Here is a 22,731-nt window from a genome sequence, read left to right as displayed (position 1 = left end):
TGTTGCCAGGTGTTGACAAGACAAATAGATAAATGGGAGATAAAGGAATCAGAGAATCACCACAGATGTCAACAAGAGGGCCGGAGGGTATGTCTACCCTGCAAATCAGGTGTAATTGTAGCACAGGTAGGCACACCCGGCCTAGCTTTAATCAAGCTAGCATGGGTAACAACAGTAGTGTAAAGTGTGGTGGCATGGACTTCAGTGTGGACCAGCAACCTGAGTATGTATAGTCCTTGGTGAGTAAGAGTAAGAGTCCTTGTAAGCAACCTGAGTAAGAGTCCTTGGTGGGCTTGTACTGAAGCCGCTAGCCTATACTACCACATCTTCATTAGTATCGTTACCCACACTAGCTAGATTAAAGCTACAATTACACCTTAGTTTGCGATGCAGACATGCATAACCAGAGCCTTGATGCCCTCCCTCCACGGGAATGAGAAGAAGATATGTAACCTGTACCAGAAATCTGCCAAGGTAATAAGTGTGGAACTTCTCCTCCTCCCCCAGTGCACTCTGGGGTTTTTTTTTTTTCTTTTTAGCTCCTTCCTCTGAAGTATCAGGGATGGCCATGGCTGTAGATTGGACACTGGAAGGGGAGGGCCAGGGCTCTGAGGGGGAACTGAGAATTCTCTCAGGTGCTTGGCTGGCTGGTTCTTGCTCACAGGCTCTTGGGTCTAACTGGTCATCAGATGCGCGGTCGGAAAGGCATTTCCCCCCCCAGGTCAGACTGGCAGTGTAGTTCCTCTGCAGCGTGTAGTTGTGGGATTTTTCACAAACCCAGCAGTTATATAAAAACATCGACTAAACTTACCCACTTACACCTCCCCATCTCACAGCCTGACCACCACCCTTGCTGATTCTGAAAGGCCTATTTAATAACACCATTTTGGATTTGGATGCTTAATTGGCACTATTATCTTCCATTTCCGATCGTCTTAATCTCTGATCAGGGTAAATCAATATGCTGCTTATTTGGCAGGACACATGCAAGCTTACTGCTTATCACTGGTGTTATCTTCTCCTCCTCATTTCCCAAACATCCTCCTCCCCAGATAGCCTGAGGTTTGCTATCATCACTCTCCTTGCAATTATCATTTGATCCATCGGAAGGTGACTGATGCGCACACTTTTGGTTTTTCTCAAATTTGCTGTCGCTTTATTTTAACACCACCCTAACTAAGTTTGGAAAATAGATCGACATCCACGGCAATGTCCTTCACATCAGAGAGAGCAGTCACTTCACATGAAAAAAGGGCCGCAGACTTGTCCTGTTTGTCTCACCTGAACTTCTCACAGGCAACTGCTTGAATCACCATCAGAGAGAAAGCAGGGGCATGCTTGCATGTCCCACACCCACCCACACTTCTATCATGCAATATTTTAATAACCAATTGTTTTAAATTCACACTCTGGCAGAACAACTCCAACCATTTTCCAGCCTGAGACAGCCAGAGATCTCACTGACGTCTAGGTGCTAGTATTCAGTGTGTAGCGCTCTCACGGGCGTGCGCACCAAATGAACTACTAAGCTGGGTACAAAGGTACACAGGGAGCAAGAGTTTTAACCACTGTGTCATCTGACAAGTGCCTGCAGTCTACACTAGTGCTGCCACTGCTGATTGGGCTGCACCAGCTCTAGACCAGCAGAGGGAGAATTTTGGACAAGGCCTGGGTGTGTGAAGAATGTTACTGGCTGCTGAAACCTTGCCCTGTGCTCAGCAACGACCTGATCCAATCCCAGGGAAGGGTTAAATATCTGGGTGTAAAGTACCCAGGTTATTACAAGGGAGGCCTGCGTCATTTACACAGAGACGAAATGCCTAAAATAAAATAATAATCCTATTATTTAAACACAGTTGTACCCCAGCTGCACTGTGTTGTGGTTTCCCTTTGCCTGCGTGGACAGGAAAAAGCAGGTGTCTATGAGAGATCAAACACAATTATAGCTATTTCTAGCCACACGGTATAAAGAAAGCAATGTTATTCAGGGTGGGGCCACACCCATGTGTCATAATCTTGTAGAGACCTGGGTACGGCTGCCATGCTGACACAGCTAGAGATCATGCTGTGCATAGTTCCTGAGTCACGGGATACGACCCCATGATTTGGGCAGAAGGCTCTTGGATCTGGTATCATTCAATATTTTCATTAATGAATTGGATAATGGAGTAGAATATGCGTATAAAATATGCAGATGACACTAAAGGGGGAGGGGTTGCAAGCACGTTGGAGGACTGGATTAAAAATCAGAACAACCTTGACAAATAGGAGAACTGGTCTGAAATCAACGAGATGAAATTCAATAAACGCAGAGTACTACGCACAGGAAGGAAACAAATCAAACACACAACTACAAAACAAGGAATAACTGGATAGGCAGTAGGTAGCACTGCTGGAAAGAATCTGGTGGGTATAGTGCATCACAAATTGAATATGAGTCAACAATGTGATCCAGTTTCAAAAAGGCGAATACCATTCTGAGGTGTATTAACAGGCATGTTGTATGTAAGACATGACAGGTAACTGTCCTGCTCTACTCAGCGCTAGTGAGGCCCCAGCTGGAATACCTGTGCCTAATTCTGGATGCTACAATTTAGTAAAGATGTGGACAAATTGGACAGTTCAGAGGAAAGCAACAAAAATGATAAAGGATTTAGAAAACCTGATCTCTGAGGCAAGGTTCAAAAACTGGGCATGTATAGTCTTGAGAAAAGAATCACAGAAGATGAGGGTTGGAAGGGACCTCAGGAGGTCATCTAATCCAACCCCCTGCTCAAAGCAGGACCAACCCCAACTAAATCATCCCAGCCAGGGCTTTGTCAAGCCTGACCTTAAGAACTTCAAAGGAAGGAGGTTCCACCATCTCCCTAGGTAACGCATTCCAGTGCTTCACCACCCTCCTAGTGAAACAGTTTTTGTCGACACTGCGAAGTTTTTGTGCAACAAGTGATAGCACTTTTAACAACGCGCTGGAATGAAACTGCCGTTGCGCGTGCACACTGTGCTCCTTGTGAGGGTGGAGCGCATCCACACTAGCAGTTCTTGCAACGGCAAAGACAGCCGTGCATTGTGGTAGCTGTCCCTCTGTGATGCTGCCACCGGGTGCTTTGGGAAGGGTTTGCAATGCCTCATAGGGCAGGCACGGCGTCCCATTGCTCCACGGGCATCCTACTACATTGCCAGCTGCTTTCCAACTGAAGGGGGGGGAGGGGGGGGGCGCGGGAGTGTGTGAGTGGGTGTATGAGGAGGGGGAAGAGAGAGAGCCTGGAGACAGAGAGTGTTTCAGCATGCTGTCTTGTAAGTTCAGACAGTGGCAGGAAACAACCAGACCTGAGGCAAGGGGATAGGGAAACCCCAACATCAGCCCCCAGCGCTCTCTCTCTCTCACACCCCCCCCCAACATCAGCCCCCATCGTGCGCTCTCTCTCTCTCTCTCTCACACCCCCCCCAACATCAGCCCCCCCCGCCCCCCCCCCCCCCCCCCGCACGCGCTCTCTCTCTCTCTCTCTCTCACCCACACACACACCCCTGTGTTCAACAGCATGAGCATTCCATAGTAATGGTTTGCTTTGTGTCCTGGAGCAGATCAGCAGAGCAAGCAATGGCTGTCAGAAACGGAGCTTTGAAAGGGGAAGGGCGCATGCCTTCAGGACAGCCAGTTCAAAACAATGAGCAGAGCAGCTACTTGAGGGATTATGGGACACTTCCAGAGGCCAATTACAGCCCTGAAAGCAGTTGTTGTGTTTACCTTGGCAATGCAGCACAGGAGCACTGTGGAGGTGTTTTTTTTGCAATGCTGCACCTGAGGAGTTTCTGCGCACTAAGTGGGTTGGTAGTGTGTACACCTTGGGAGTTACACCACAGACAGCTGCTTTACTGCACAGTAACTTGCCAGTGTAGACAAGGCCTAATATCCAACCCCCACTGCAACTTGAGATCATTGCTCCTTGTTCTGTCATCTGCCACCACTGAGAACAGCCGAGCTCCATCCTCTTTGGAACCCCCCCTTCAGGTAGTTGAAGGCTGCTATCAAATCCTCCCTCACTCTTCTCTTCTGCAGACTAAATAAACCCAATTCCCTCAGCCTCTCCTCATAAGTCATGTGCCCCAGCCCCCGAATCATTTTCGTTTCCCTCCGCTGGACTCTCTCCAATTTGTCCACCTCCTTTCTGTAGCTGGGGAAGAAGACTGAGGGGCAACCTGATAGTCTTCCAGTATGTTAAGGAATATGATAAAGAGGATGGGGGCCAGTTGTTTCCCATGTCTACTGAAGGTAGGATAAGTAGTAATGGGCTTCATCTGCAGAAAAGAAGATTTAGGTTCGATATTAGGAAAACTTTAACTTTAAAGCTCTGGAATAGGCTTCTAAGACAGGTTGGAGAATCCACATCATCGGAGATTTTTAAGAACACCTATCAGGAATGGTCTAGGTTTAGTAGTGCAAGGACTGGCTTGGGCTGGACTGGATGACCTCTCGAGGTTCCTTCCAGCTCTATATTTCTACGATTCTAGGATCTACAAGAGCAGCAGGGGTCAGCATCCCTAAGGAAGAGCTCTGGCTCGCTCCCTGGGCTCACCTTGATGTAGCGGGTCCTGCTGATGGAGGTGTAGATGCGAATGTATATGCGAATGTTGGTGATGGTGAGGTGTCACGTTGAACATCTGGAGCCGTGCCAGCGGGTCATTTGTGAGCGACGCCATCCGCTCGGCGTGTATTCTTTCTGCTGCCAGTCTGTCAGGGTAGCTCATTTCAGGCCGTAACTGGGGACCTGCCAGCGCAAGTCTCTCCCTTTCAAGGGGGTTCAAACCCGGGTGGAAGGAAGCAAACGGATGGGGTCCTGCCGTTGGGGGTATAGTCAGTGCGCCATGCCTGGCAAAATGCTCCATGGGGTTGGTAGCTGGGTGCAGTGCATCGAGTTCAGGTGGCTTCACCTCAAAGCCTGGTTTCATCCTCTCTCGCAACTCCCTTTCCCTGATCTCCCGCTCCCGGATCTCCCGCTCCCGGAGCTCCCGTTCTCGGATGGTGGGGTCCACATTATAGAGGCCAGGCATGTGGTAGGCCAGGAGAGGATCGGTGGGGTTCAGGGGAACAAAGAATGGGTGGTTGCGGTTTGTTGGTGACATTACATGAGGACGGGCGTACTCGCTGAGAGTCCGTAACGCGGGCGTGTCTGGACCTATGTAAGGTGGAACAGCGGCGATGGTTGTGGGTGGAGGTTCGAATGAAGGTCTCATGTGAGTTGGTCCAGGGAGCTGGGACTCCCCAAGGCGACCTTCATGGGAGGAGCTGGACACTTTCTGCTGCAAAGAATGGGGGGAGGGAAGGGGAGAGATTTTATTCCAAACAAACTAACTTGGCTGAAAAAATTCCCAGCACATTCACCCTTTCGCTGCAGCTCAGTACGGGGATAATCCTACACCCTGTCCCATGACAGCTTTCTCCCAAAAGCCTTCCCCCACATATGCTACGATCGAGCAAGCCCCTGAAGAGCAAGGGTGCACAGCACGCGGGGGTGGGGGAACACCACACTATGTTCTGCCCTTCCATTTGCAGGGACTGGCTGGCTATAGGCATCTTCCGCTGCTAACTACTACAACCCTCCCTTAGAAAGGTGCACAAGCCTGGTTAAAAAAAAAAGACTAGTGTGTTTTTTTCAATTAAAACAAGGCAGTATCGCTGCATGATGACCAGTTTCCCTGCCCTCGATTATCTCTGCCCACACCACAGGGGCTTTGTTTTTTTATCTCCAAGTAAATTTAAAAACCAAACCAACACTCAGAAATTAGTGTACAAGTTTGAATTATACACAGTTGGGGCCCTCCTGAGAAAAATTAGGTATTCTCAAGTCAAACACATGTCAAAGGTTCCCTGCCTTTGCCCTACCCCTTTCCGGGAGCTCCCCTAAATGGTACATCAGGCAACAGGCAAGGGATATGCCATGTACGTTCAGGCGTTCTGTGCCTGCAGCACAAAGGGAACCAACAGAATTCACCAACAGTTAATGGGTCTTTACTGTTCCTGCACATTTAGGTACCACTTTTCATCTTGAAAGTGTTTTATTGATGTCAGGCCCAATTCAGCCCCCAGGCTGCCTTGGCTTCTCTCAGTACAACAGAGGCTGCAGATCCACCAAGAGAAGATATGCAGTACAGTAAGCTGCCTACAACACCCTGTACCACTGTGGGGGGAGCCCTGAAGCAAGTGGGTGGGGCCAGTGCAGGAAGGGACAGGTACAAGTCAGCTAGATGTGCCAATGGCATGCTCACAACCCAAAACATTGCTTGCACCCACCCTCAATGTTCCTGTGCTTCGCATGTACCCGACTGCTCCCTCCATGCCATGCTTGTCCCTGCACTAAGCGCTCTAATGGAGGTTTGCAAATGTATCCCCAACATTTTACAGTCACCATTTAATACAGATCCTAACATACCCTTCCTGCACAGCAGACCGATAAACCTACCGCCGCTCTTTCTGCTTCTCTTTCACGCTCCCGCTCTCTCTCCCTCTCTTTCTCTTTCTCCTTCTCCCTCTCCCTCTCTTCTCTTGCTTTCTGCTCTGCCTCCCGCTTGGCCTTCTCGATTGCCTCCTCTCTCTTCTTGGCCAGTTTGGATCCTGCCAGAGGCATGAAGTACAGGTCTGTCCTTGCGCATGAGTTGTAGCCACGGTCCAGGTGCTTATAGAACCTGAGAGAGAAAACAGAGAATTTAGGCCTGGGAAAGACCAAGAGTCTGTGATTTGACAGCCTCACATCAAAGGGGAATTATACAACACTTCGGATTTACATTACGAGTTGCTCCACTGAGAGTCCAGAAAGGAACTAACTTTACTGTGTGTTCCTCCTCCACAGACTAGCCTTCTAGCAGGAACCTCTCACAGATGGTACCTGCAATATCAGTCTGAATACAATGGCTGACACTGGGCTCGATGAGGGTCTTTCATTCCCTGAAAAACGGTGACAGAATGATGAGAGATTTCCAAAGGCACAAGTGGGAGATATGTACCCAGCACCCGTGGTGCCCAACTTCCCTTTGTATCTTTGGAAATCTGCCCTGTAAACTTCATCCATGCAACTGAAATAACCATGTTTTTCAACACAGAAATAGGCTGCATGCTGGAGACAGAATACTAGTGGGCACTGTAAATTAATACCTGTAGAAAAATAAACAAGGGATTCTGTGCTGTATCAGGAGAGTAGTAAGCTTTGGGGGAGACTGGGCATAATTCCAGGGTTCCTGCATACAATTCATAGAGCCCTGCTGCAAGTTTTAAGGGGGGGGTGGGAGAGGAGGGGCCGCACAGGGTCTTACCTACATTGTGATTTAATACTTGAATGTCAGGTTAGGGAGACTAGGCTAGTAACAACTATATTCCAACAGGAACAGTGGTAACACAATTTCAATCAGCGTGGACAGGCTCTTAGACAACTGTTCTATTGCCAAAGAGGCTGGCAAACAGAGGTTGCAGTACAGCAAATCCCCAATTCCAAGACTGTAATACTGTAATGTATCAAGGCTGTAATACTCAATCCCTGCTGGCCCAGCCAGCAAGCAAGCGGCGAAACTCTTAATGCAGCTCTGTGGAACAGCAGAGCACAGAATGAAGAATTTGCCAACACCCTCCATTACCTGGCTGATTGACTGGCATGACTTGGTGTGTCCACCACAGTAGGTTCAGGAGATGGGCTTCTGGGTGGGGGAGGTGGGCTTTCTGGTTCCTCTGCCTCATCGGGAGCCTCTTCTTTGATCTGAATAGGCGGTATCGTGCAGGATGTCACCACTGGAACGTTTCCACTGGAAGCCGCAGAGGTGGGGACAGATGCCTGAGATGGGACACCAGGCACGGAAGGTGGTGTGGAAGTGGAAGGGCAAGATGGAGGAGTGATGGAAGGCGGGCCCCCAGGGACAAATGGATGCTGAGAAAAGGGGGCCTGGGAGGATACCTGATGGAGGCCAGATGGGGGATGGCTCGCTGCTGGTGGAAGACTCTGACTCTGAGTCAGGACTGGAGGCTGGGCTGGAGAAGACTGCAGTGGCTGACTCTGAGGCATCAGCTGCAAGGGAGGAGGGTGCGCAGAAGGAGGGTGATGGGTGGAAAGGGAGCTGAGAGGTTTCAGAGCCGGTGGTGGCGGCAGGTTGGAATTCATGGAGAATGGAGATGGCCCGGAGAGGTGGGGAGGGTGCTTGTGGGATGGGGGAGTGGGAAGCTGGGGGATCGGGGTCGTAGGAGGGGGTTTGATGTGAGGCATGGCCATGGGGGCTGGAGGCAGGGGCTGCTCCCGAGGGGGCTGCGGTTGCTGCACCGCTTGAACCTGCAGAGCGGCATGCGGGTGAGAAGCAGGCTGTGTCTGAAGGGGAACCTGAGACTGAGAAGGCTGTGTGGGGAGAGGGAAAGGCTGAGGAGGTACTGGATGAGGCAGGAGAGGCTGGGCCTGCAGGTTATGAGGGACAGGCTGGACCTGGCCATGAAGTGGAGGTTGTGAATGTGGCTGTGATGAGGCAGGACCCTGGGGCTGACTCTGAGACACAGTCAAAGGCTGCAGCGGCGGGTGCGGTGAAGGGAGCCTCTGAGGGTGCAAAGCAGGGGCCTGCTGTATGTGAGAGTGAGGTGGTGGTGCTGGGGGCTGGCTGGGAGGCTGAGACACTGACGGTGAAACCTGCAGGGGAGCTGTAAGGGTGCTTGATGCTGCGGGTATGGGTGTTGGTAACGGTGTTGAAACGGGCGGGGTAGAAGGTGGAGCCTGGGTAGGGACATTCTGTGCCTGGAGCATCTGCTGCTGAGCAGATGAATCCGAGTCACTCTCATTGTCCTGGGGGCTGGGGATACTGGGCGACGTGCTTCGATTGTCCTGGTCAATGTCCTTTGGATCACTGCTCCCGTCGTCGTTGACGCTGCGACTATCCGAGCTTTCGCCTTCCCCCTCGCCCTCCGAGGGAGAGTTTGGCCTGCTGATCTCCTGTTGAGACGGGGGAAAGGTCTCCTTATAATCACTGATATGGTGAAGGAGAGCTACCCACTCCCATTGGTTTTGCCAGCTTAATTCCAGCCACCCCCATTTATATGCTACACTACTGCCCAGCCACCCCATAGCCCTCACTGTAAATAAACCCTGCAGTACAGGGGATGCCAACATACAGGACTGAGGGCTAGAAACTCCTAGATCCAATGCTATGGGGTGAACCTGGCCAATTTCAAATGGACTAAGAATGTCAGGCATTACGTATACAAAATTCAGGGACTCGCAGACTTAACTGGTTTCCTAGAACTTTTTGGTCAGCTGCATTTCCCCCAATTACATTTATATTTAAAACACAAGGCCTGAGAGTGACTTCAGATACATTATGTTCTGTTAGGGCTACTGTGGCCAGGGACTCAGGTTAATTTTAGACCTATCTGAAGAGGGCTCTCACTTTGGTTTCCTTCCAGTTTGTTTTTGAGAGGTGTAGGGAAGAGAAAAAAACTGACACCAAAATAAAATTTGGACACAGGTTAACAAAAAGAAAAAAAAGCTAAAATCAAACTGTGCTAAGACTCTGGAGATACTAATATGGAAAAAGACAACATGCTTGGGCATCAATCCCTACCCACGTCCTTCCCTTCCTCTCCCGGCAGAAGGAACGCATTAAGAAGTGGGTTGCTTTCCAGCCACAGATTAAATTACTATTTGCTGTTCTGGCATTTTGGAAGCAGTTTAAATCAATGTTGTGTTTCTGGTTTGTTTTTGGGTTTGGATTTTAGATTCTCTCTATACTGGGGGGAGATGGTGGTGGCCAATGTTAGCCACCAGAGGAGTGCACATCCAGTTCAGAGGGCAACAGGCAGGACTGTCGCTCTACCACAGGGACTCACTTGAGTTTTGGATTTTTTGGCGTTGGTTCTCTCAGGTTCCTCTGTGTCAGATGCTGTCTTTTCCCGCTGGCGCTTGGAACTCTTGAGAGGAGAAGATGCCTCTTCTTTTATCTTCTGCCACAAAAAGAACAGACAGGAACAGTTTATTAGGGAAGTTAAAGTGACGCTAAATGGAGCACTTACTCACACTGGGAGGCTTCATACTAATGCTAACCACCCAGGAAAGTTCCTATGGAGGCGGAAAGCTGATCAGAGGTTAATTTAGTCAATATGCCTCCTCCCCTGTTCGAAGGGGAGGACAGGGATCTGCGTTCTGGAGCTGCTGAGGCACTTCCCATCTGGTAGGAGCTGTTCCCCATAGGCTTTCATGTCCAAACATAGCGGGGGGCCCAGAATGAAGCTACAGTTCTGCCTCGGAGGACATCAAGCTGGGAGGCAGCTTGCAAGTAAGTCCCTCACAGCATTCGTTACACAGGCTAGTGGGAGTAAGTGGACAAGCTGAACAGAACACTTATCAAGACATTATTTTAAACTCACATTTCTAAACAGGAATATATTTAAAAGGGAAAGTGCTGGTCCTACCCCTTTGACCTATATTAAGGTCCAAATGCCATAAGAAGTCCCATACAATTTGCCAGACAAGATCAGACCCAAGGTCTGTCTAATCCAATATCCTGTGTCTGACAGTGGCCAGCACCAGAAGCTTCAGAGGAAAGTGCAAGAACCTTGCAGCAGGGAGATGTGGGATAATCTGTGCCCCCATGAGACTGGCTAAAGCCCTGAAATGTGAAGTTTTATATCCCTTACAACATTGTTTGTTAGCACGAGGTGTAACATTCGATATTCTTGTTATCCATATAAACGTTCGATTTCCTAGAATCTGGCTAAGTTCTCAGTCTTGATATCATATGGCAATGAGTTCCACAGTCTGATTACCATGTATGAAAAATATTTTTATCAGTTTTCAACATGCCCCTTTTTAAATTTAATTTCACTGACTGTCCCCCTAGTTTTTGTGTTATGAGGCAAGAACAGATGTTCCCGATCCTACCTTCTCTAGACTATTAGTTATGTTATATACTTTTATCATATCCTCTCTCATTTTTCTCCTTTCTAAATCACAATCTTTCAATCTCTCTCCAGCAGAGGTTTTTTCCATGTCACTAATCATTCCTGTCAGCCTTCTGTGAATTTCCTCTAATTCCACAATATCCTTTTGAGATAGGGTGATATTTCAGATGAGGAAGTATCATTGATTTATATAATGGCATTATATTTATTGTATGATTCTACATCACACTCCTCATGCCTCGTAACACTGTTTGTTTGCTAACTGAAGGTATACACTGAGCAGAGATCTTGGGTGTGCTGTCTAAATTAATGCTGAAGTCCCTTTTCTGAGTTGACACGGGGTTAATTAAGAACTCTAAGGTTCATGACTACTTCAGATTCGCCCTCCAACATACATTACTTTGCCTTTATCAACGCTGAATTTCAGCTATCATGGTGTTGCTCATTTACTTAGCATGGTGAGTCCCTTTGAAGTCATCCTCACGCTCTTCTCTGAACTTCACTAATTTTGTGCTGCCTGCAAATTTTGCCACCTTTCCCCCTCACCCACTTTTCCAGACTATAGATAAATACGGTAACCACCACCAGTCCTAGCATGGAACCTGAAGGCACCCTGCTGTTAACCTTCTGCCACTATGAAAACTGACCACTCATTCCTTCTGTGTCCTGTCTCTTTGCCAGCTTTCAGTTCATCACAATGCTGTGCTCTTTGCCCCATGACTACTTTGTTTCTTTAGTAACTTCTTGTGAGAGTCTTTGTGCTTATTGAAAGTCTAAAATGTCAGGTTTGTGGGTCTGGGAGTGCTTTCAGAAAAAAAGTACCAGAGGATGCCTGAGGCGTTGGCCATTCACTTCTTTAGTATATATAGAGTGTGTGTTTATTTAAAAAAAAAAAAATCTGCTCATCACCATTACGCGTCCGCCTGTATGTATAGAACAGCTCTGATCACTGGAACAATGAGGAGCAACATCTACCCTCAGATCCAAATCCCAGGCCTTCTGTACAGGCAGGAAAGCAAAAATCCCCAGGTCAAACCTAGGTCTTTGGCCTGCTCCAAGCTCCTAAGCTGAATTCACTGAACTGAAAGCAGCCCAGATCCTGAACCAAGGACAGCGAATCTCAAGCAACTTTTACCTTGGTGGACTTCTTCACAGAGTCTGCTTTGCTGTCATTGCTGGAGGTGCTAGCAGCACTGGGAGAGTTGCGGCCACTGGATCTGATGTCTTCGTTAGTGGGCGAGGCTCTACCATCAGGGCTGGCTGGCTGCTTTTTACGACCACTACGTAGTGTAGACATCTATCAATTTAATACAAATAAAAAGCATATAAATAAACCAGTATTTTCCCAAACCTTTTGCTTTTCCCCCAAGTTACTGCAAGGATGAGCACTCTAGCTCAGTGCCTGAGAAATGAAAAACCAAGAGCGTTAAATGTTTTTACAATTTGTCCAGGAAGGCTCATCTGGGTTTAAAATGACAAGAGGCAAATCCTTAACTTGCCTACCCAAAATCATGAAGTGCTGCTTATTTTATTAAGTAGTGTCTGCTGGAAATGAGAACATTACAAAGATGTTCCCACAGCTGCTGTTCACATGCTAGGCATCTCTTTGTGAGGGGGAGGGGAAGCCTCCCCGCCCCAATGTTCCATCTTAAAAAAGAAATCTGCTGGCATAAACCAAGACAGATATGAGAGTGACCAAAAGAGATAAGGCATTCAGGTAGGCCAGTGCAGTTCCTAAAACCACTAAAAGCTTCCATGTGTTTCTGCTACGCAATGAGAATCACAGTAGATTATGTAGCAATAATTAATGCCGTTTCATCTGTTCCCTCCTAATTTAGCAGCTGTTTGGATGGATGGCTACCATAAAAATAATGAAGCCAACTTGAGCTGACAGCGCAACCTGACAAGGTATTCGGCAGCAATGACAACATTAATGTGACCAGAAAGGTGGAGAGGGGAGGCTAGTGAAAAAAGAAAGCTGTTACTGTCTGACAGTCCCAATCAATCAGGGTTTACGGATGGCCAGCCCCAAACAAGCTGAAGTTTCCCCTCCAACCCTGTTGAGCAGTAAGTTGGCTCTCCACAAGTGGCTCCACTTCAGCAATGCTCTCAGCACATTACTGTGGGCAAAGCCTTTTGGGACAGAATACCATACCTTTACGTCAAAGACTGTGATTATTGTCTATTTAGGCAATGAGATTTTTAACTTCAGTGGTGTGGGGAGAATGTATGGTAAGCACAAAGAGAAGTAGCATTTAAACTTTTAAAATTCTTCCTTGAAAATGTGTCCCAGGGTTACTGCTGAAAGAATCCAGCAAGCAGGAAGACAGGTACCAGTGTGAATTCTGCCGCATATTCTGGTCATTTACCTTCTTTGATGATGGCATTCATTCAACAAAAAAGAAGGATTTGTGTTTGAGACATTAAATATACACCAAGTGTGACTAGAACTCTCCAAGGGGAGTTACCTCAGGCCAATTTTTCAAAAAGGCCTCCAAAATTCTGCACACGTGCAACTGTATTTTTGTGTCTACAAGTATGGCAGGAATGCCCCAAAGCAGAGTGGCAGGGAAGAGATTGTAAGTGCAGCTTTAGAAGCCTATTTGCAAATACGACTCTCCACACTTGGAACTTTCCAACCTGCACCTCTCCTTCAGGGAGGAGCCTGAATGCACAGGTAACGAAGGGGGACGGGCCTACCGAGCCTCGACTCCGCCTCGTCCTCATGCTATGCTTTCCGCTGAGTCCATCATCTTCCTCTTTGACAGGCTTAAACATAAAGGGCGGAGGGTCCACTGGTTTCTCGATGGGCGGGAGCTCTCCGTACTTCTTGAAGTGGATGCGGCAGTCAGTGCACAGCAAGATGTTTTCGCGACCGCCGTGGTGCCAGTCCTTGGAGGCTTTTGTTGGAAATACACAATCTATTAGATATCGAACACCTACACTTTAAATTTAATACAAATTGGAACACTACCAGCCTTTACAGGTGACTAAGCCTAAGGTTTCTCTGGAAATCATTGCCTGTTCCAGGGTGACTTCATGTTTCCGTGAACATTTACCATGCTCAATTACAGACTATTTTTTAATTAAATAGACACCTGCTGCTTTGAAAAATAATAAAAGAAAAAAATGACTCTTCTGCTGCATTTGGGGAGTCTGTTAGGCAGCTATTCTTTCTTCAAGCTCTTGGTTTCTAAAAGCTAAATGCTTCATGAACATTTCATTTCTCCCTTCCCTTACTCACCTCCGGGCTCTAAGCATGCACTCTGTGCACGTGCACAAGCATCAGAGGGCTTTCAGGAGTACTTACAGGAGTGAAGCTGACGCAGAAAAGCCTTGATGCATCATGAATTTGTGTTATGTATCTGACAGTCACAGTCCAATACTGATTTGCTATACAGTAAATGGATTATATAAGGGACTCTGTTTAGACATGTATGCATGACTGCATAAATGTCTAACTTCCAGGATCCTCTCCCATCACAGTAATACTAATTTGCAATGGTAAATCACGATTAACTCTGCTAGAATGGTGCATATTTTGGCTGATCCGTCATTACGTTTTTAGCACAGCCATACATGCATGAAAACCGCGCTTCCTTGGATGAAGCGGTGTTGAGCACAAGGCAAGGAGATACATCAAGTGCATACTGGTTGTGAAGCAGTGACGGCAGGCGTAACCCTTCAGTTCCTGTTCGCTGTCCTCGCTGTCAAAATCATCTTCGCTGGCTGAGCTCAAGTCCACTGAGTGAGCAAAGAAATGAAGGAAAAGGGAAAATCAGAAGGCTGTTTTATTTTACACTAGTTGACTGAATAACCATTTATGGTGCAACATTTCTAGCTGTGCCTCTGGAGGTGCCATCATTCACGTGAAACAAGGCTGATAGCCTCAGTAATTGCCGGAAATTAAGTCTCAGGGCAATTTTCAAGAGTATGATGTTCACTTAACGTTTCTGGCCAAATTCCACATCAGATATTAATATTCTATAGACCTAAATTCCACCCCCTGCAGTTTTAACTGGAGAAGAGTCTTTTTCTTTTTTTTTTAACTTCCTGTCTTCAACAAGATGCGTAGCATTTTTGTGTACTCAAATAGAACATGCATGTGTTTCTGCAACAAGGACTTCTCTTCAAACTAAATATCTGAACAAATGTGTTCAAATGCCGTGTTTCACCCCGAAGATGGCTGAATTTCACAGGTGGGTAAAGAGATTCTTGTATATAGTTTGGTAGTGTGTAAAGTGCTTTGTGATCCTTCTGGACAAAGGCACAACAAGAGTCCAGTGCAATCATTCCTTAAAGGGTACATTTTATGACTGAATAACATTTTATTTATTCGCAAAAAGAAAAGGAGTACTTGTGGCACCTTAGGGACTAAGGAATTTATTTGAGCATAAGCTTTCGTGAGCTACAGCTCACTTCATTAGATGCATCCTCCCCCTTCCCCATCCCAAAAACCCTACTATGAAACCCTTCCAATTATTTTGGCGACATTTCTGAACTGGAGTTGGTGGGGTGATAAGTTGCTGGATTTAGTCCATAAAAAGGGATTAAAACTTCAAGGGAATCTTTAGCCTTTTATACGATGATATATTCCTTACAACCACACTGAGATCAGTGGTGCTATAACACTTAGTGATGTGCTAGACTGCATTGGGCTCTGTTTATTCTTTGAGCCAAAAGCACCTGAATAATCAATATCATGGTGCTTCTAAGGCCACGTCTATATAGACAGTGCTGCAGCGGCATAGCTGGCCTGATGCAGCACCCGTCTGGTGAAGACGCTCGATGCTGCCAGGAGAGCTCTCCTGTTGGCATAATAAAACCACGCCTGAGAGCTGCAGAAGCTTTGCTGCCAGGAGAAGCTCTCGCACCAACATTAGCACTCGTGTGCATAGCGCTACGTCGGTGTAATTTATGTCGCTCAGGGAGGTGGTTTTTCACACCGCAGAGACACATACATTATGCCGACAGAGTGTAGTGTAGACGTAGCCTTAAATTTGTGAAGATATAGCAATATTGACTATAACATGGCATTAGTTGTAAAGAACAGAAAGTATGGTCATGGAACACAGCTTGCAGGGGGAAAGTTTGCTTTATTTCTTGCCTTTTCTAAGCGCAGTTCTTGGAATAATCCCAGGGAAAATTCAACATACACAAGCAACTATGACAAACAGGGAAATTTAGAGCCAGGTCAAAGTCTCCATCCTTACACTGGGCTTCTGTGCCTAAGCGCTGCATTGCACGTGGTACAAAACATCACTTGCTGATCACAGACACCTGCTATACTCAGGCATAATGGTGTGGGAACAGGAGAAGCCAACAGCCTGAACTCCATTTTCTTGCTTTTTTCGGCTGAAGGCAGAGAGCCACTACATTACTGCAGTTCTATCCATCTAAACAAAGATAAATGCGCTGCTTTTAGCTGCCACTTACAGAATTCGCTAGAGGGGGGCCTGGAGGGAGTGCTGACTGGAGTGGAAGCAGTTCGAGTCTTAATTCTCCGAAACACAGCCTGCCTTCGATGCCTACGGTGGGCTCGGGAACTTGCTGCTTCAGGCGTTTTCTTCCAATAGTAATAGAAAGTGATTAGTTCTCCCTGTAAACACAGAAGGAATATGTTAGAGGGGCACGCACAGCTGACTTGTCAGCCCTTTTCTCTCTCCCTGTCCCACGCACACAAAAGAAAAAGCTTAAGGGTATATTTTCAGACAGACAAATTCCCTTGGCTAGAAGAGAAACAGATATTTTTCTGGGGAAGCAAATTTCAAAACTTTTTTTTTTTTTTTTTTTTTTAAAGTAGTTGGGTGGGAAGTCTCCAGCCACCACTTTCATACTGCAGGAAGTGCATGTATTGGTGATTCAGCAGGGGGAGCTCTTTACTTTAAGCACTATATCAATACCTCTGCAAAGAATTAGTAGGCACTGAACTGCTAGAGGTACCAGCTCTCCAATTTGCTGTAAAAGCCATGTAAAAGCTTAAAGAACCCTGGCACTTTCAGTGAGAGTGGGATCAGTTCAAATAGATGATATCCTGCCCATCTTAATACGCCCCAAGCATTAAATACACTCCTGTTTGAAAAGTAGAATGTTAGAATAAAAACATGACTGAGCATAAGCGGTAACCGTATTATTCAACCATATTAAAGCAAGCCAAACTTTAATCTAAATATATATGCCCACATCGAAGTTAACTAGGCAGGTAAAGGAGCACACCCAGGGAAGCTCGTGATAATTTCACAGCATAATGAATCTGGCTTACATTCAAAAACCTAGAGCAGATGATATTTCAACTAGTGGATGAAATGCTGAGCTAAAGAACAGCATGTGGTTTTAATCTCCATTCTTTTACTTTGAAATCCCGATCATTTTCTGGCGACTTGTCTGCCTCTAAGGTAAAAGGTGTTGTTTCTTTCAAGTTGCCAGAGAAACAGAGAAGTTCTAACTAGTCCCTTGAAAATCAACATCAAAACAAACATGCCTAAATTGCCCACAAAAAATGGTCTCTCTCTCTCTCAGGGCCAAATCCTGCCGTCTTTACTCAGCGTAGATCACTTGAGTTAACTCTGTACTAAAGATGCCTTCCTCAGTCAAAACTTCCAATGGCCTAGAACAAGCAGTAACAGCATAATCTGGGTACAGAACATCGCAAACAGTGACAAGACAGAAATTATCGGACACCACTTAAGGATTTTAAAGATGCTTAACTTAAAATAGAGAACTCTGGATGAAGCACACAACCACAAGGATTTTGGATAGCAGACAGAACGGATGTATTGTTATGCACTGATAGTGAGTGCAACTGATGCAGATTTACCAACATTAAAATGATACCCACGCCCAACCAATTCCAGAGTGACACTTTGTGTGTGAGAGAGAAAAAATTAGCTACAGCCCTAGATTAGGTAGGACACAAGAATCCTCATGAAAAAAACCTACTCAGTTTTCCAGAGTCTCCAAAAGTGAAGTAGGCAGGTATCATCATCATCATTCAATACCAATGGGTAAATACAGCCACTCAGGGCTTATCTAGACTTGGAATACGACAGCAACACAGCTGCACCACTGATGCATTTCAGCATAGACCCTACCTACACCAACGGGAGGGGTTCTGCCATCTCGGGAGGTGACTCACCTCCCCAAGAGTTGGGAACTCGGTCCTCAGAAGAATTCTTCCATGGACCTAGCATTGTCTACATCAGGGGTTAGGTCATCTTAACTACATCACTCCGGGGCGGGTGGGTGTGTGTGTATTTTTCACATCGCTGAGCGATCTAACTGGGTCGACCTAATTTTTTAGTGTAGATCAGGCCTTGGGAACTGAGAGTCGGCCAAGAGCACGGAATAAGGGCTGGCCTACACTGGAGTCTTACACTGGCACAGCTACACCTCAGGGGTCTGAAAAAGCCACACCCAAGAGACTATGTTGACCTACGCCCTGGTGTAGACAAGCGCTAGGTGGACAGAAGAATTCTTTCATCGACCTAGCTTCCGCCCCTTGCGGGGGTGGGGGAAAGAGGCTGGATTAACGACAGCGATGGGAGAACCCTCCCATCACTGTAGTGAGCATTTATACTGAAGCGCTACAGCAACACCGCAGTAGCATTTTAAGTGTAGACGTAGCCTAAGCCAGTGGTAGATGCAGGGACAGAACTAGGTGTCCTGACACACTGTTCCCTGCTCTAATCACGAAACCGTATTACACTCAATTAATGCAGATGCTTTAGAAACTATTTTTGACCCCATCAAAGTGGACCTGAAATCTATTCAGCACTACTGTTCGTCAAACTGGAGAGACAATTTATTGCCAGGGGCAACTGAAATTCCATGGAGAGTTCATACAATGCTCTTCAGGGCTTGTCCACATTTACAGCTCTGCATTGGTGCAGTCCTCTGCTGTAGCGCTTAGTGAAGATGCTACCTACGCTGACGAGAGAGGGTACAGGTACTCTGCCTCCCCAAGAGGTGGTAGCTACGCTGATGGGAGAAGCCCTCCCGTCAACACAGCGTTGCCTGCACCAGAGTTTAGGTCGGTGGATTTTCCACACCCTTGAGTGACATAATTAAAGCACTGTACTTTGCTAGACCTCGCCTCAAAGCCAGCAAATCTTAAGCAAACTTACCAGTCACACTTTACCTACAAATGTATCTTTATCAAACCCTTGGTGTCAATGTCAGGGAGAAGTCAGTAAATCTCAACTCTGCATCTGTGGATGAAGACGCATCCTCTGATGTGTTAACCAAAGACCGCAAACCAGTGTCCCCATTTCCCATCAAAAACAGGAAATGCGAATCAATCTGGGCTGTATTTACATGTGGCAAACCCACCAAGTCCTGAGGGAAATTAAATTACTGAAGCACACGCTGCACCATAAACAAGGCCCTTTGCTTTCGGTTTTTATTTTAAAATTTCCCAGGAATTTATCAGTATTTGTTACAATTTTTTTTTAAAGGTGAAAATTGGTGCAAAAAATAACTTCACAGTTTTCTGGGTAAATATTGGGGTTAATACCAGGGGATGGGAGGACAAGAAAAAAGGAATAAAGACAACAGTGGGCCCGGAGGTGGAAGAGGATGAAGAAGCAAAAGTTTCATCTCTTCACACCATCTCCTCAATCTCTTCTGGGCTCACAAATGAAGAGATGGCAGCTCGGTTACCTGGGCGGCCCAAACTTTCCTTCCAGAGTGGGAAGCTAGGTATATAGGGGCACACTGGGGCCTGCCCAAGTTACTGAGCTGCCACCCCTCCTTCCGGAGCAGAAAGCAAGGTCCAGGGATCCTCCTGGCCCCAGGGACACCTTCAAGAATCTGGGAAGAGAGAGGATAGCTGAGTTAACCCAGGGTATCAAGCCGCAATCCTTCCTTCTGGAGCAGGGAGCCTGATCCAGGGTGTTCCGGCACTTGTTTTTTAGGATTTGAACACTGATGTGCACAAACACACATGTGTGTGTTTCTACCTTCCACAACACTACCTTATTTGACCAGACAGTCTCGCATTTACACGGAGACTAATTTATTAACATAAACACATCTACTAATGCAATGGATTGGATTTTTAAAAATAATCTGTATTTTTATGTAATTGAGTGGTAAAAATTTTGGGGGGAAATTGGTAAAAACAGAATAGCTTTTATAAAACCCTGAAATATTTTTGGTAAAAATGAGTAACAACTAGGAATGAAGGGCATTGGCCATTAAACAAAGATCCTTTGAAAACTAACCCTGCCTATATTCGGGGTAAAGCCCACTTCAGAAACATACATCTTATTCCAAACTGATCCTTCAAAAATCTGTACGAAGACTCAAATTTTAACATTATTAATGAAACAGACTCACTTAGCAGAGACTAAAGAAATGGGTGATCACAAGAGTTAATGAACTATAGTTAAGATTTATTTCTGGAGCTTCAGATACATGACTCACTAAATGACTCAACCTTCAGTCACAACCACAGGGTTAAAAATCAACGAGGAAGTATGTAAGTAGGATTTTAATATTATTCTCCCAACGGAACATATGTACACAAATTCCAACCCAGGTTTTATTAGGTGCCTTGCCATCAAATACTATTCTGTCTACCTAAGGGATTAAATGATGGAGTGGAGTGAATCTGGGAGGATTAGGAACCGCATTTTGGTGACTGCATGGGTGGCAGGGGCTTGGGCACAAACAAAAGAACATGTCACAGAAAGCTTTGGTTCTACAAACAGAGAGCGAAACGGCTCCCGGCTTCACCACGAGTGAAGTCAATTGAACTTTAATCAAACATGCATAGTGTGTGCTGCCGAAACCCATCACACATAAATTTAGGGAACAAAAGCTGTTGCAGGAATCAATAGCCTACTGAAACATTAACACAGGCAATCATTGATCAAAAGGCCCCTTTACAAAAGGCTGCCTTGCAAATTAGCTACTGTTTTTGCTTGCAAGCAAACATGGGAGCATAAACTCTGCCGACATGAATGGCCTGTAATGATCATTTTGTTCCTGGTGATCTCACCTCATCTCAGAGCAAGGTCTTGTAGTCAACACATCTTACATCTCTGTATTATAATTGCTAACAGCATGATGAACTGAGCTGGTTTGGTGCCTGGGTACTGAGGGGAGGAGGGAAGAGGGAAAGAAGGTTGTTCTGAATCCACAGTGTTCTGGGCAGTAGCACTGGCCCAGGGAAATGCTCCTAACCAATCAGCCTATATTTAGTCTATTTTTAAAAACCTTTTCATGCCAGGAGTTGGATGGTCCTAGCAACAGATGCACTGAAATCATCCAAGATAAGATCAATCCTGTTTTAGTTCTGTCCTTGGGTAGTGGCTCTGGTGGGAACGCATTCCTCTCCTGCCCCCCCCCCCTTTTAATTATTATTAGCAGCAAACAGGAGTAATTTCCCCCAAAATCTCCAAAATTAAAGACAAATAATATTAAATTAAATTAGGAAGCATGATAAAAAGCTGAGGTTGGCTCTGTGATTAACAAGAAAGGAGGGATATACTGCTGGGAAAGTCAAGCTCCACATGCCATTTGAGAACAGCTCAGCTGTCATGTCCTTCTGCAACCCAGTATTACTGATAGTGCTGCACAGGCTATTTGTAATTATTAGAAGGTTGCCTCCTTGGCACGAGGCACCATTCTCTCCTCTGCCACCATTTCCCTCCCCTGCCCTCCTGTGTTCTGCTGCAACTCAAGCAAGCACTATAAAATTAATAGTTATTCATGCCTGCCCCACTAAAAACACTGGGGCAGGCATTATTAACTACCCATACGCTTAACAATCTAACACGAAAGCAGTAAGTGCTGCATGCCCCTAGCTTCTCATTTATGGCGATTTGCAAATGTTAAGTACATGAAACTGTATGTGCATGCATCAGTGTGAGTGTGTGTGAGACAAGAGACACATTACAGTTGCACTGGAGCAACCTCTAGAGAACTGGCAAATCTGTTGCTTAATGGAGCTGATGGTCTACTAAAGCGGAGCCAAAAAGGCATTCCATGTGCTTGGTTAGAAAGGATGGGGCTGCGTTCGGATCAGCTGTTACCTAACAAAGGTGGTGTTTTCCTTGTTTCACACAGCCATCAGCTGAGTACTACCAGTCACTGCAGTTCCACTACATTCGACTCACAAGTACACCAACCACTTTTTGGGTTGTGCTTGATCTTTATTTTTCCAACACCACAAAACACACAAGCGGCTTATCCCTGTAGCACTTTCTGACTAGCTATTTTGTCTCATTTACTCAACTCCTGCATGTATAAGGAAGAGTCCAACTGTGATAAACCAACAGTCTGTCCAAACAGCTCCAATTTTGCATTTTCTGATTTTGCTATTTGAAGTTCTGCTCCACAGTCAGGAGAGGACTCCCTGTGGCCAGGTTGGGATGCCACTGCTGATCTCTTGACACCCGTTTGCTATGGCAGCTCATGCACTCTTCGACGACAGTGCTGCACTGCCAAGGAGCCAAAAATTATGTCCTTACAGAGTGGAAGCATCGATGGGAAGAAGTCTAACACATCAAGTAAATTTAGGGGTCCATTGCTGCACCTGCCTCCTTGTCCACTTGATTGTAGATCCTGGACCAGGCTCAACCACCTATTTACTCTCTGGCTCAACCAGAGCTGCTGCAACCATCCACCAGCTTGGCCTGGTTCCCCCCATCGCAGACCATAACTCACTTTGGTGGACAAGTTCGCCGCTCCTCACCCGTGATATCTGGAACGCAGTCTACAACACCTATCCTCCCTCCTTACACAGGCCTTCCTCTTATTACGGAACCTGGACCTCAAGCTCTGAGCTCTGGATATGAGAGTGTGCTCCA

General features: G+C 46.3%; 1 protein-coding gene across 15 annotated transcripts in view; it reads right to left on the bottom strand.

The window, feature by feature from the left end:
• The window catches only part of RERE (arginine-glutamic acid dipeptide repeats), a 402,477-nt gene that overhangs the window by 8,130 nt on the left and 371,616 nt on the right, over window positions 1–22,731 (bottom strand). For 13 of the 15 annotated variants that reach the window (XM_073316831.1, XM_073316829.1, XM_073316839.1 and 10 more), the window contains 8 exons: window positions 16,355–16,517; window positions 14,570–14,662; window positions 13,619–13,818; window positions 12,054–12,215; window positions 9,848–9,961; window positions 7,627–8,954; window positions 6,462–6,684; window positions 4,578–5,301 (listed from right to left, as the gene is read on the bottom strand). In XM_073316831.1, coding sequence (XP_073172932.1) covers window positions 4,578–5,301; window positions 6,462–6,684; window positions 7,627–8,954; window positions 9,848–9,961; window positions 12,054–12,215; window positions 13,619–13,818; window positions 14,570–14,662; window positions 16,355–16,517 — 3,007 coding nt within the window. The remainder of the gene's footprint in view (window positions 1–4,577; window positions 5,302–6,461; window positions 6,685–7,626; window positions 8,955–9,847; window positions 9,962–12,053; window positions 12,216–13,618; window positions 13,819–14,569; window positions 14,663–16,354; window positions 16,518–22,731) is intronic. The other 2 variants (XM_073316842.1, XM_073316841.1) reach the window with 2 other exon arrangements.

This window comes from Lepidochelys kempii, chromosome 18 (genome assembly GCF_965140265.1).
Source record: "Lepidochelys kempii isolate rLepKem1 chromosome 18, rLepKem1.hap2, whole genome shotgun sequence".
Taxonomy (NCBI): Eukaryota; Metazoa; Chordata; order Testudines; family Cheloniidae; genus Lepidochelys; species Lepidochelys kempii.
Note: the sequence above shows the minus strand (reverse complement) of the source record. Positions and strands in the feature narration are given on the sequence as shown.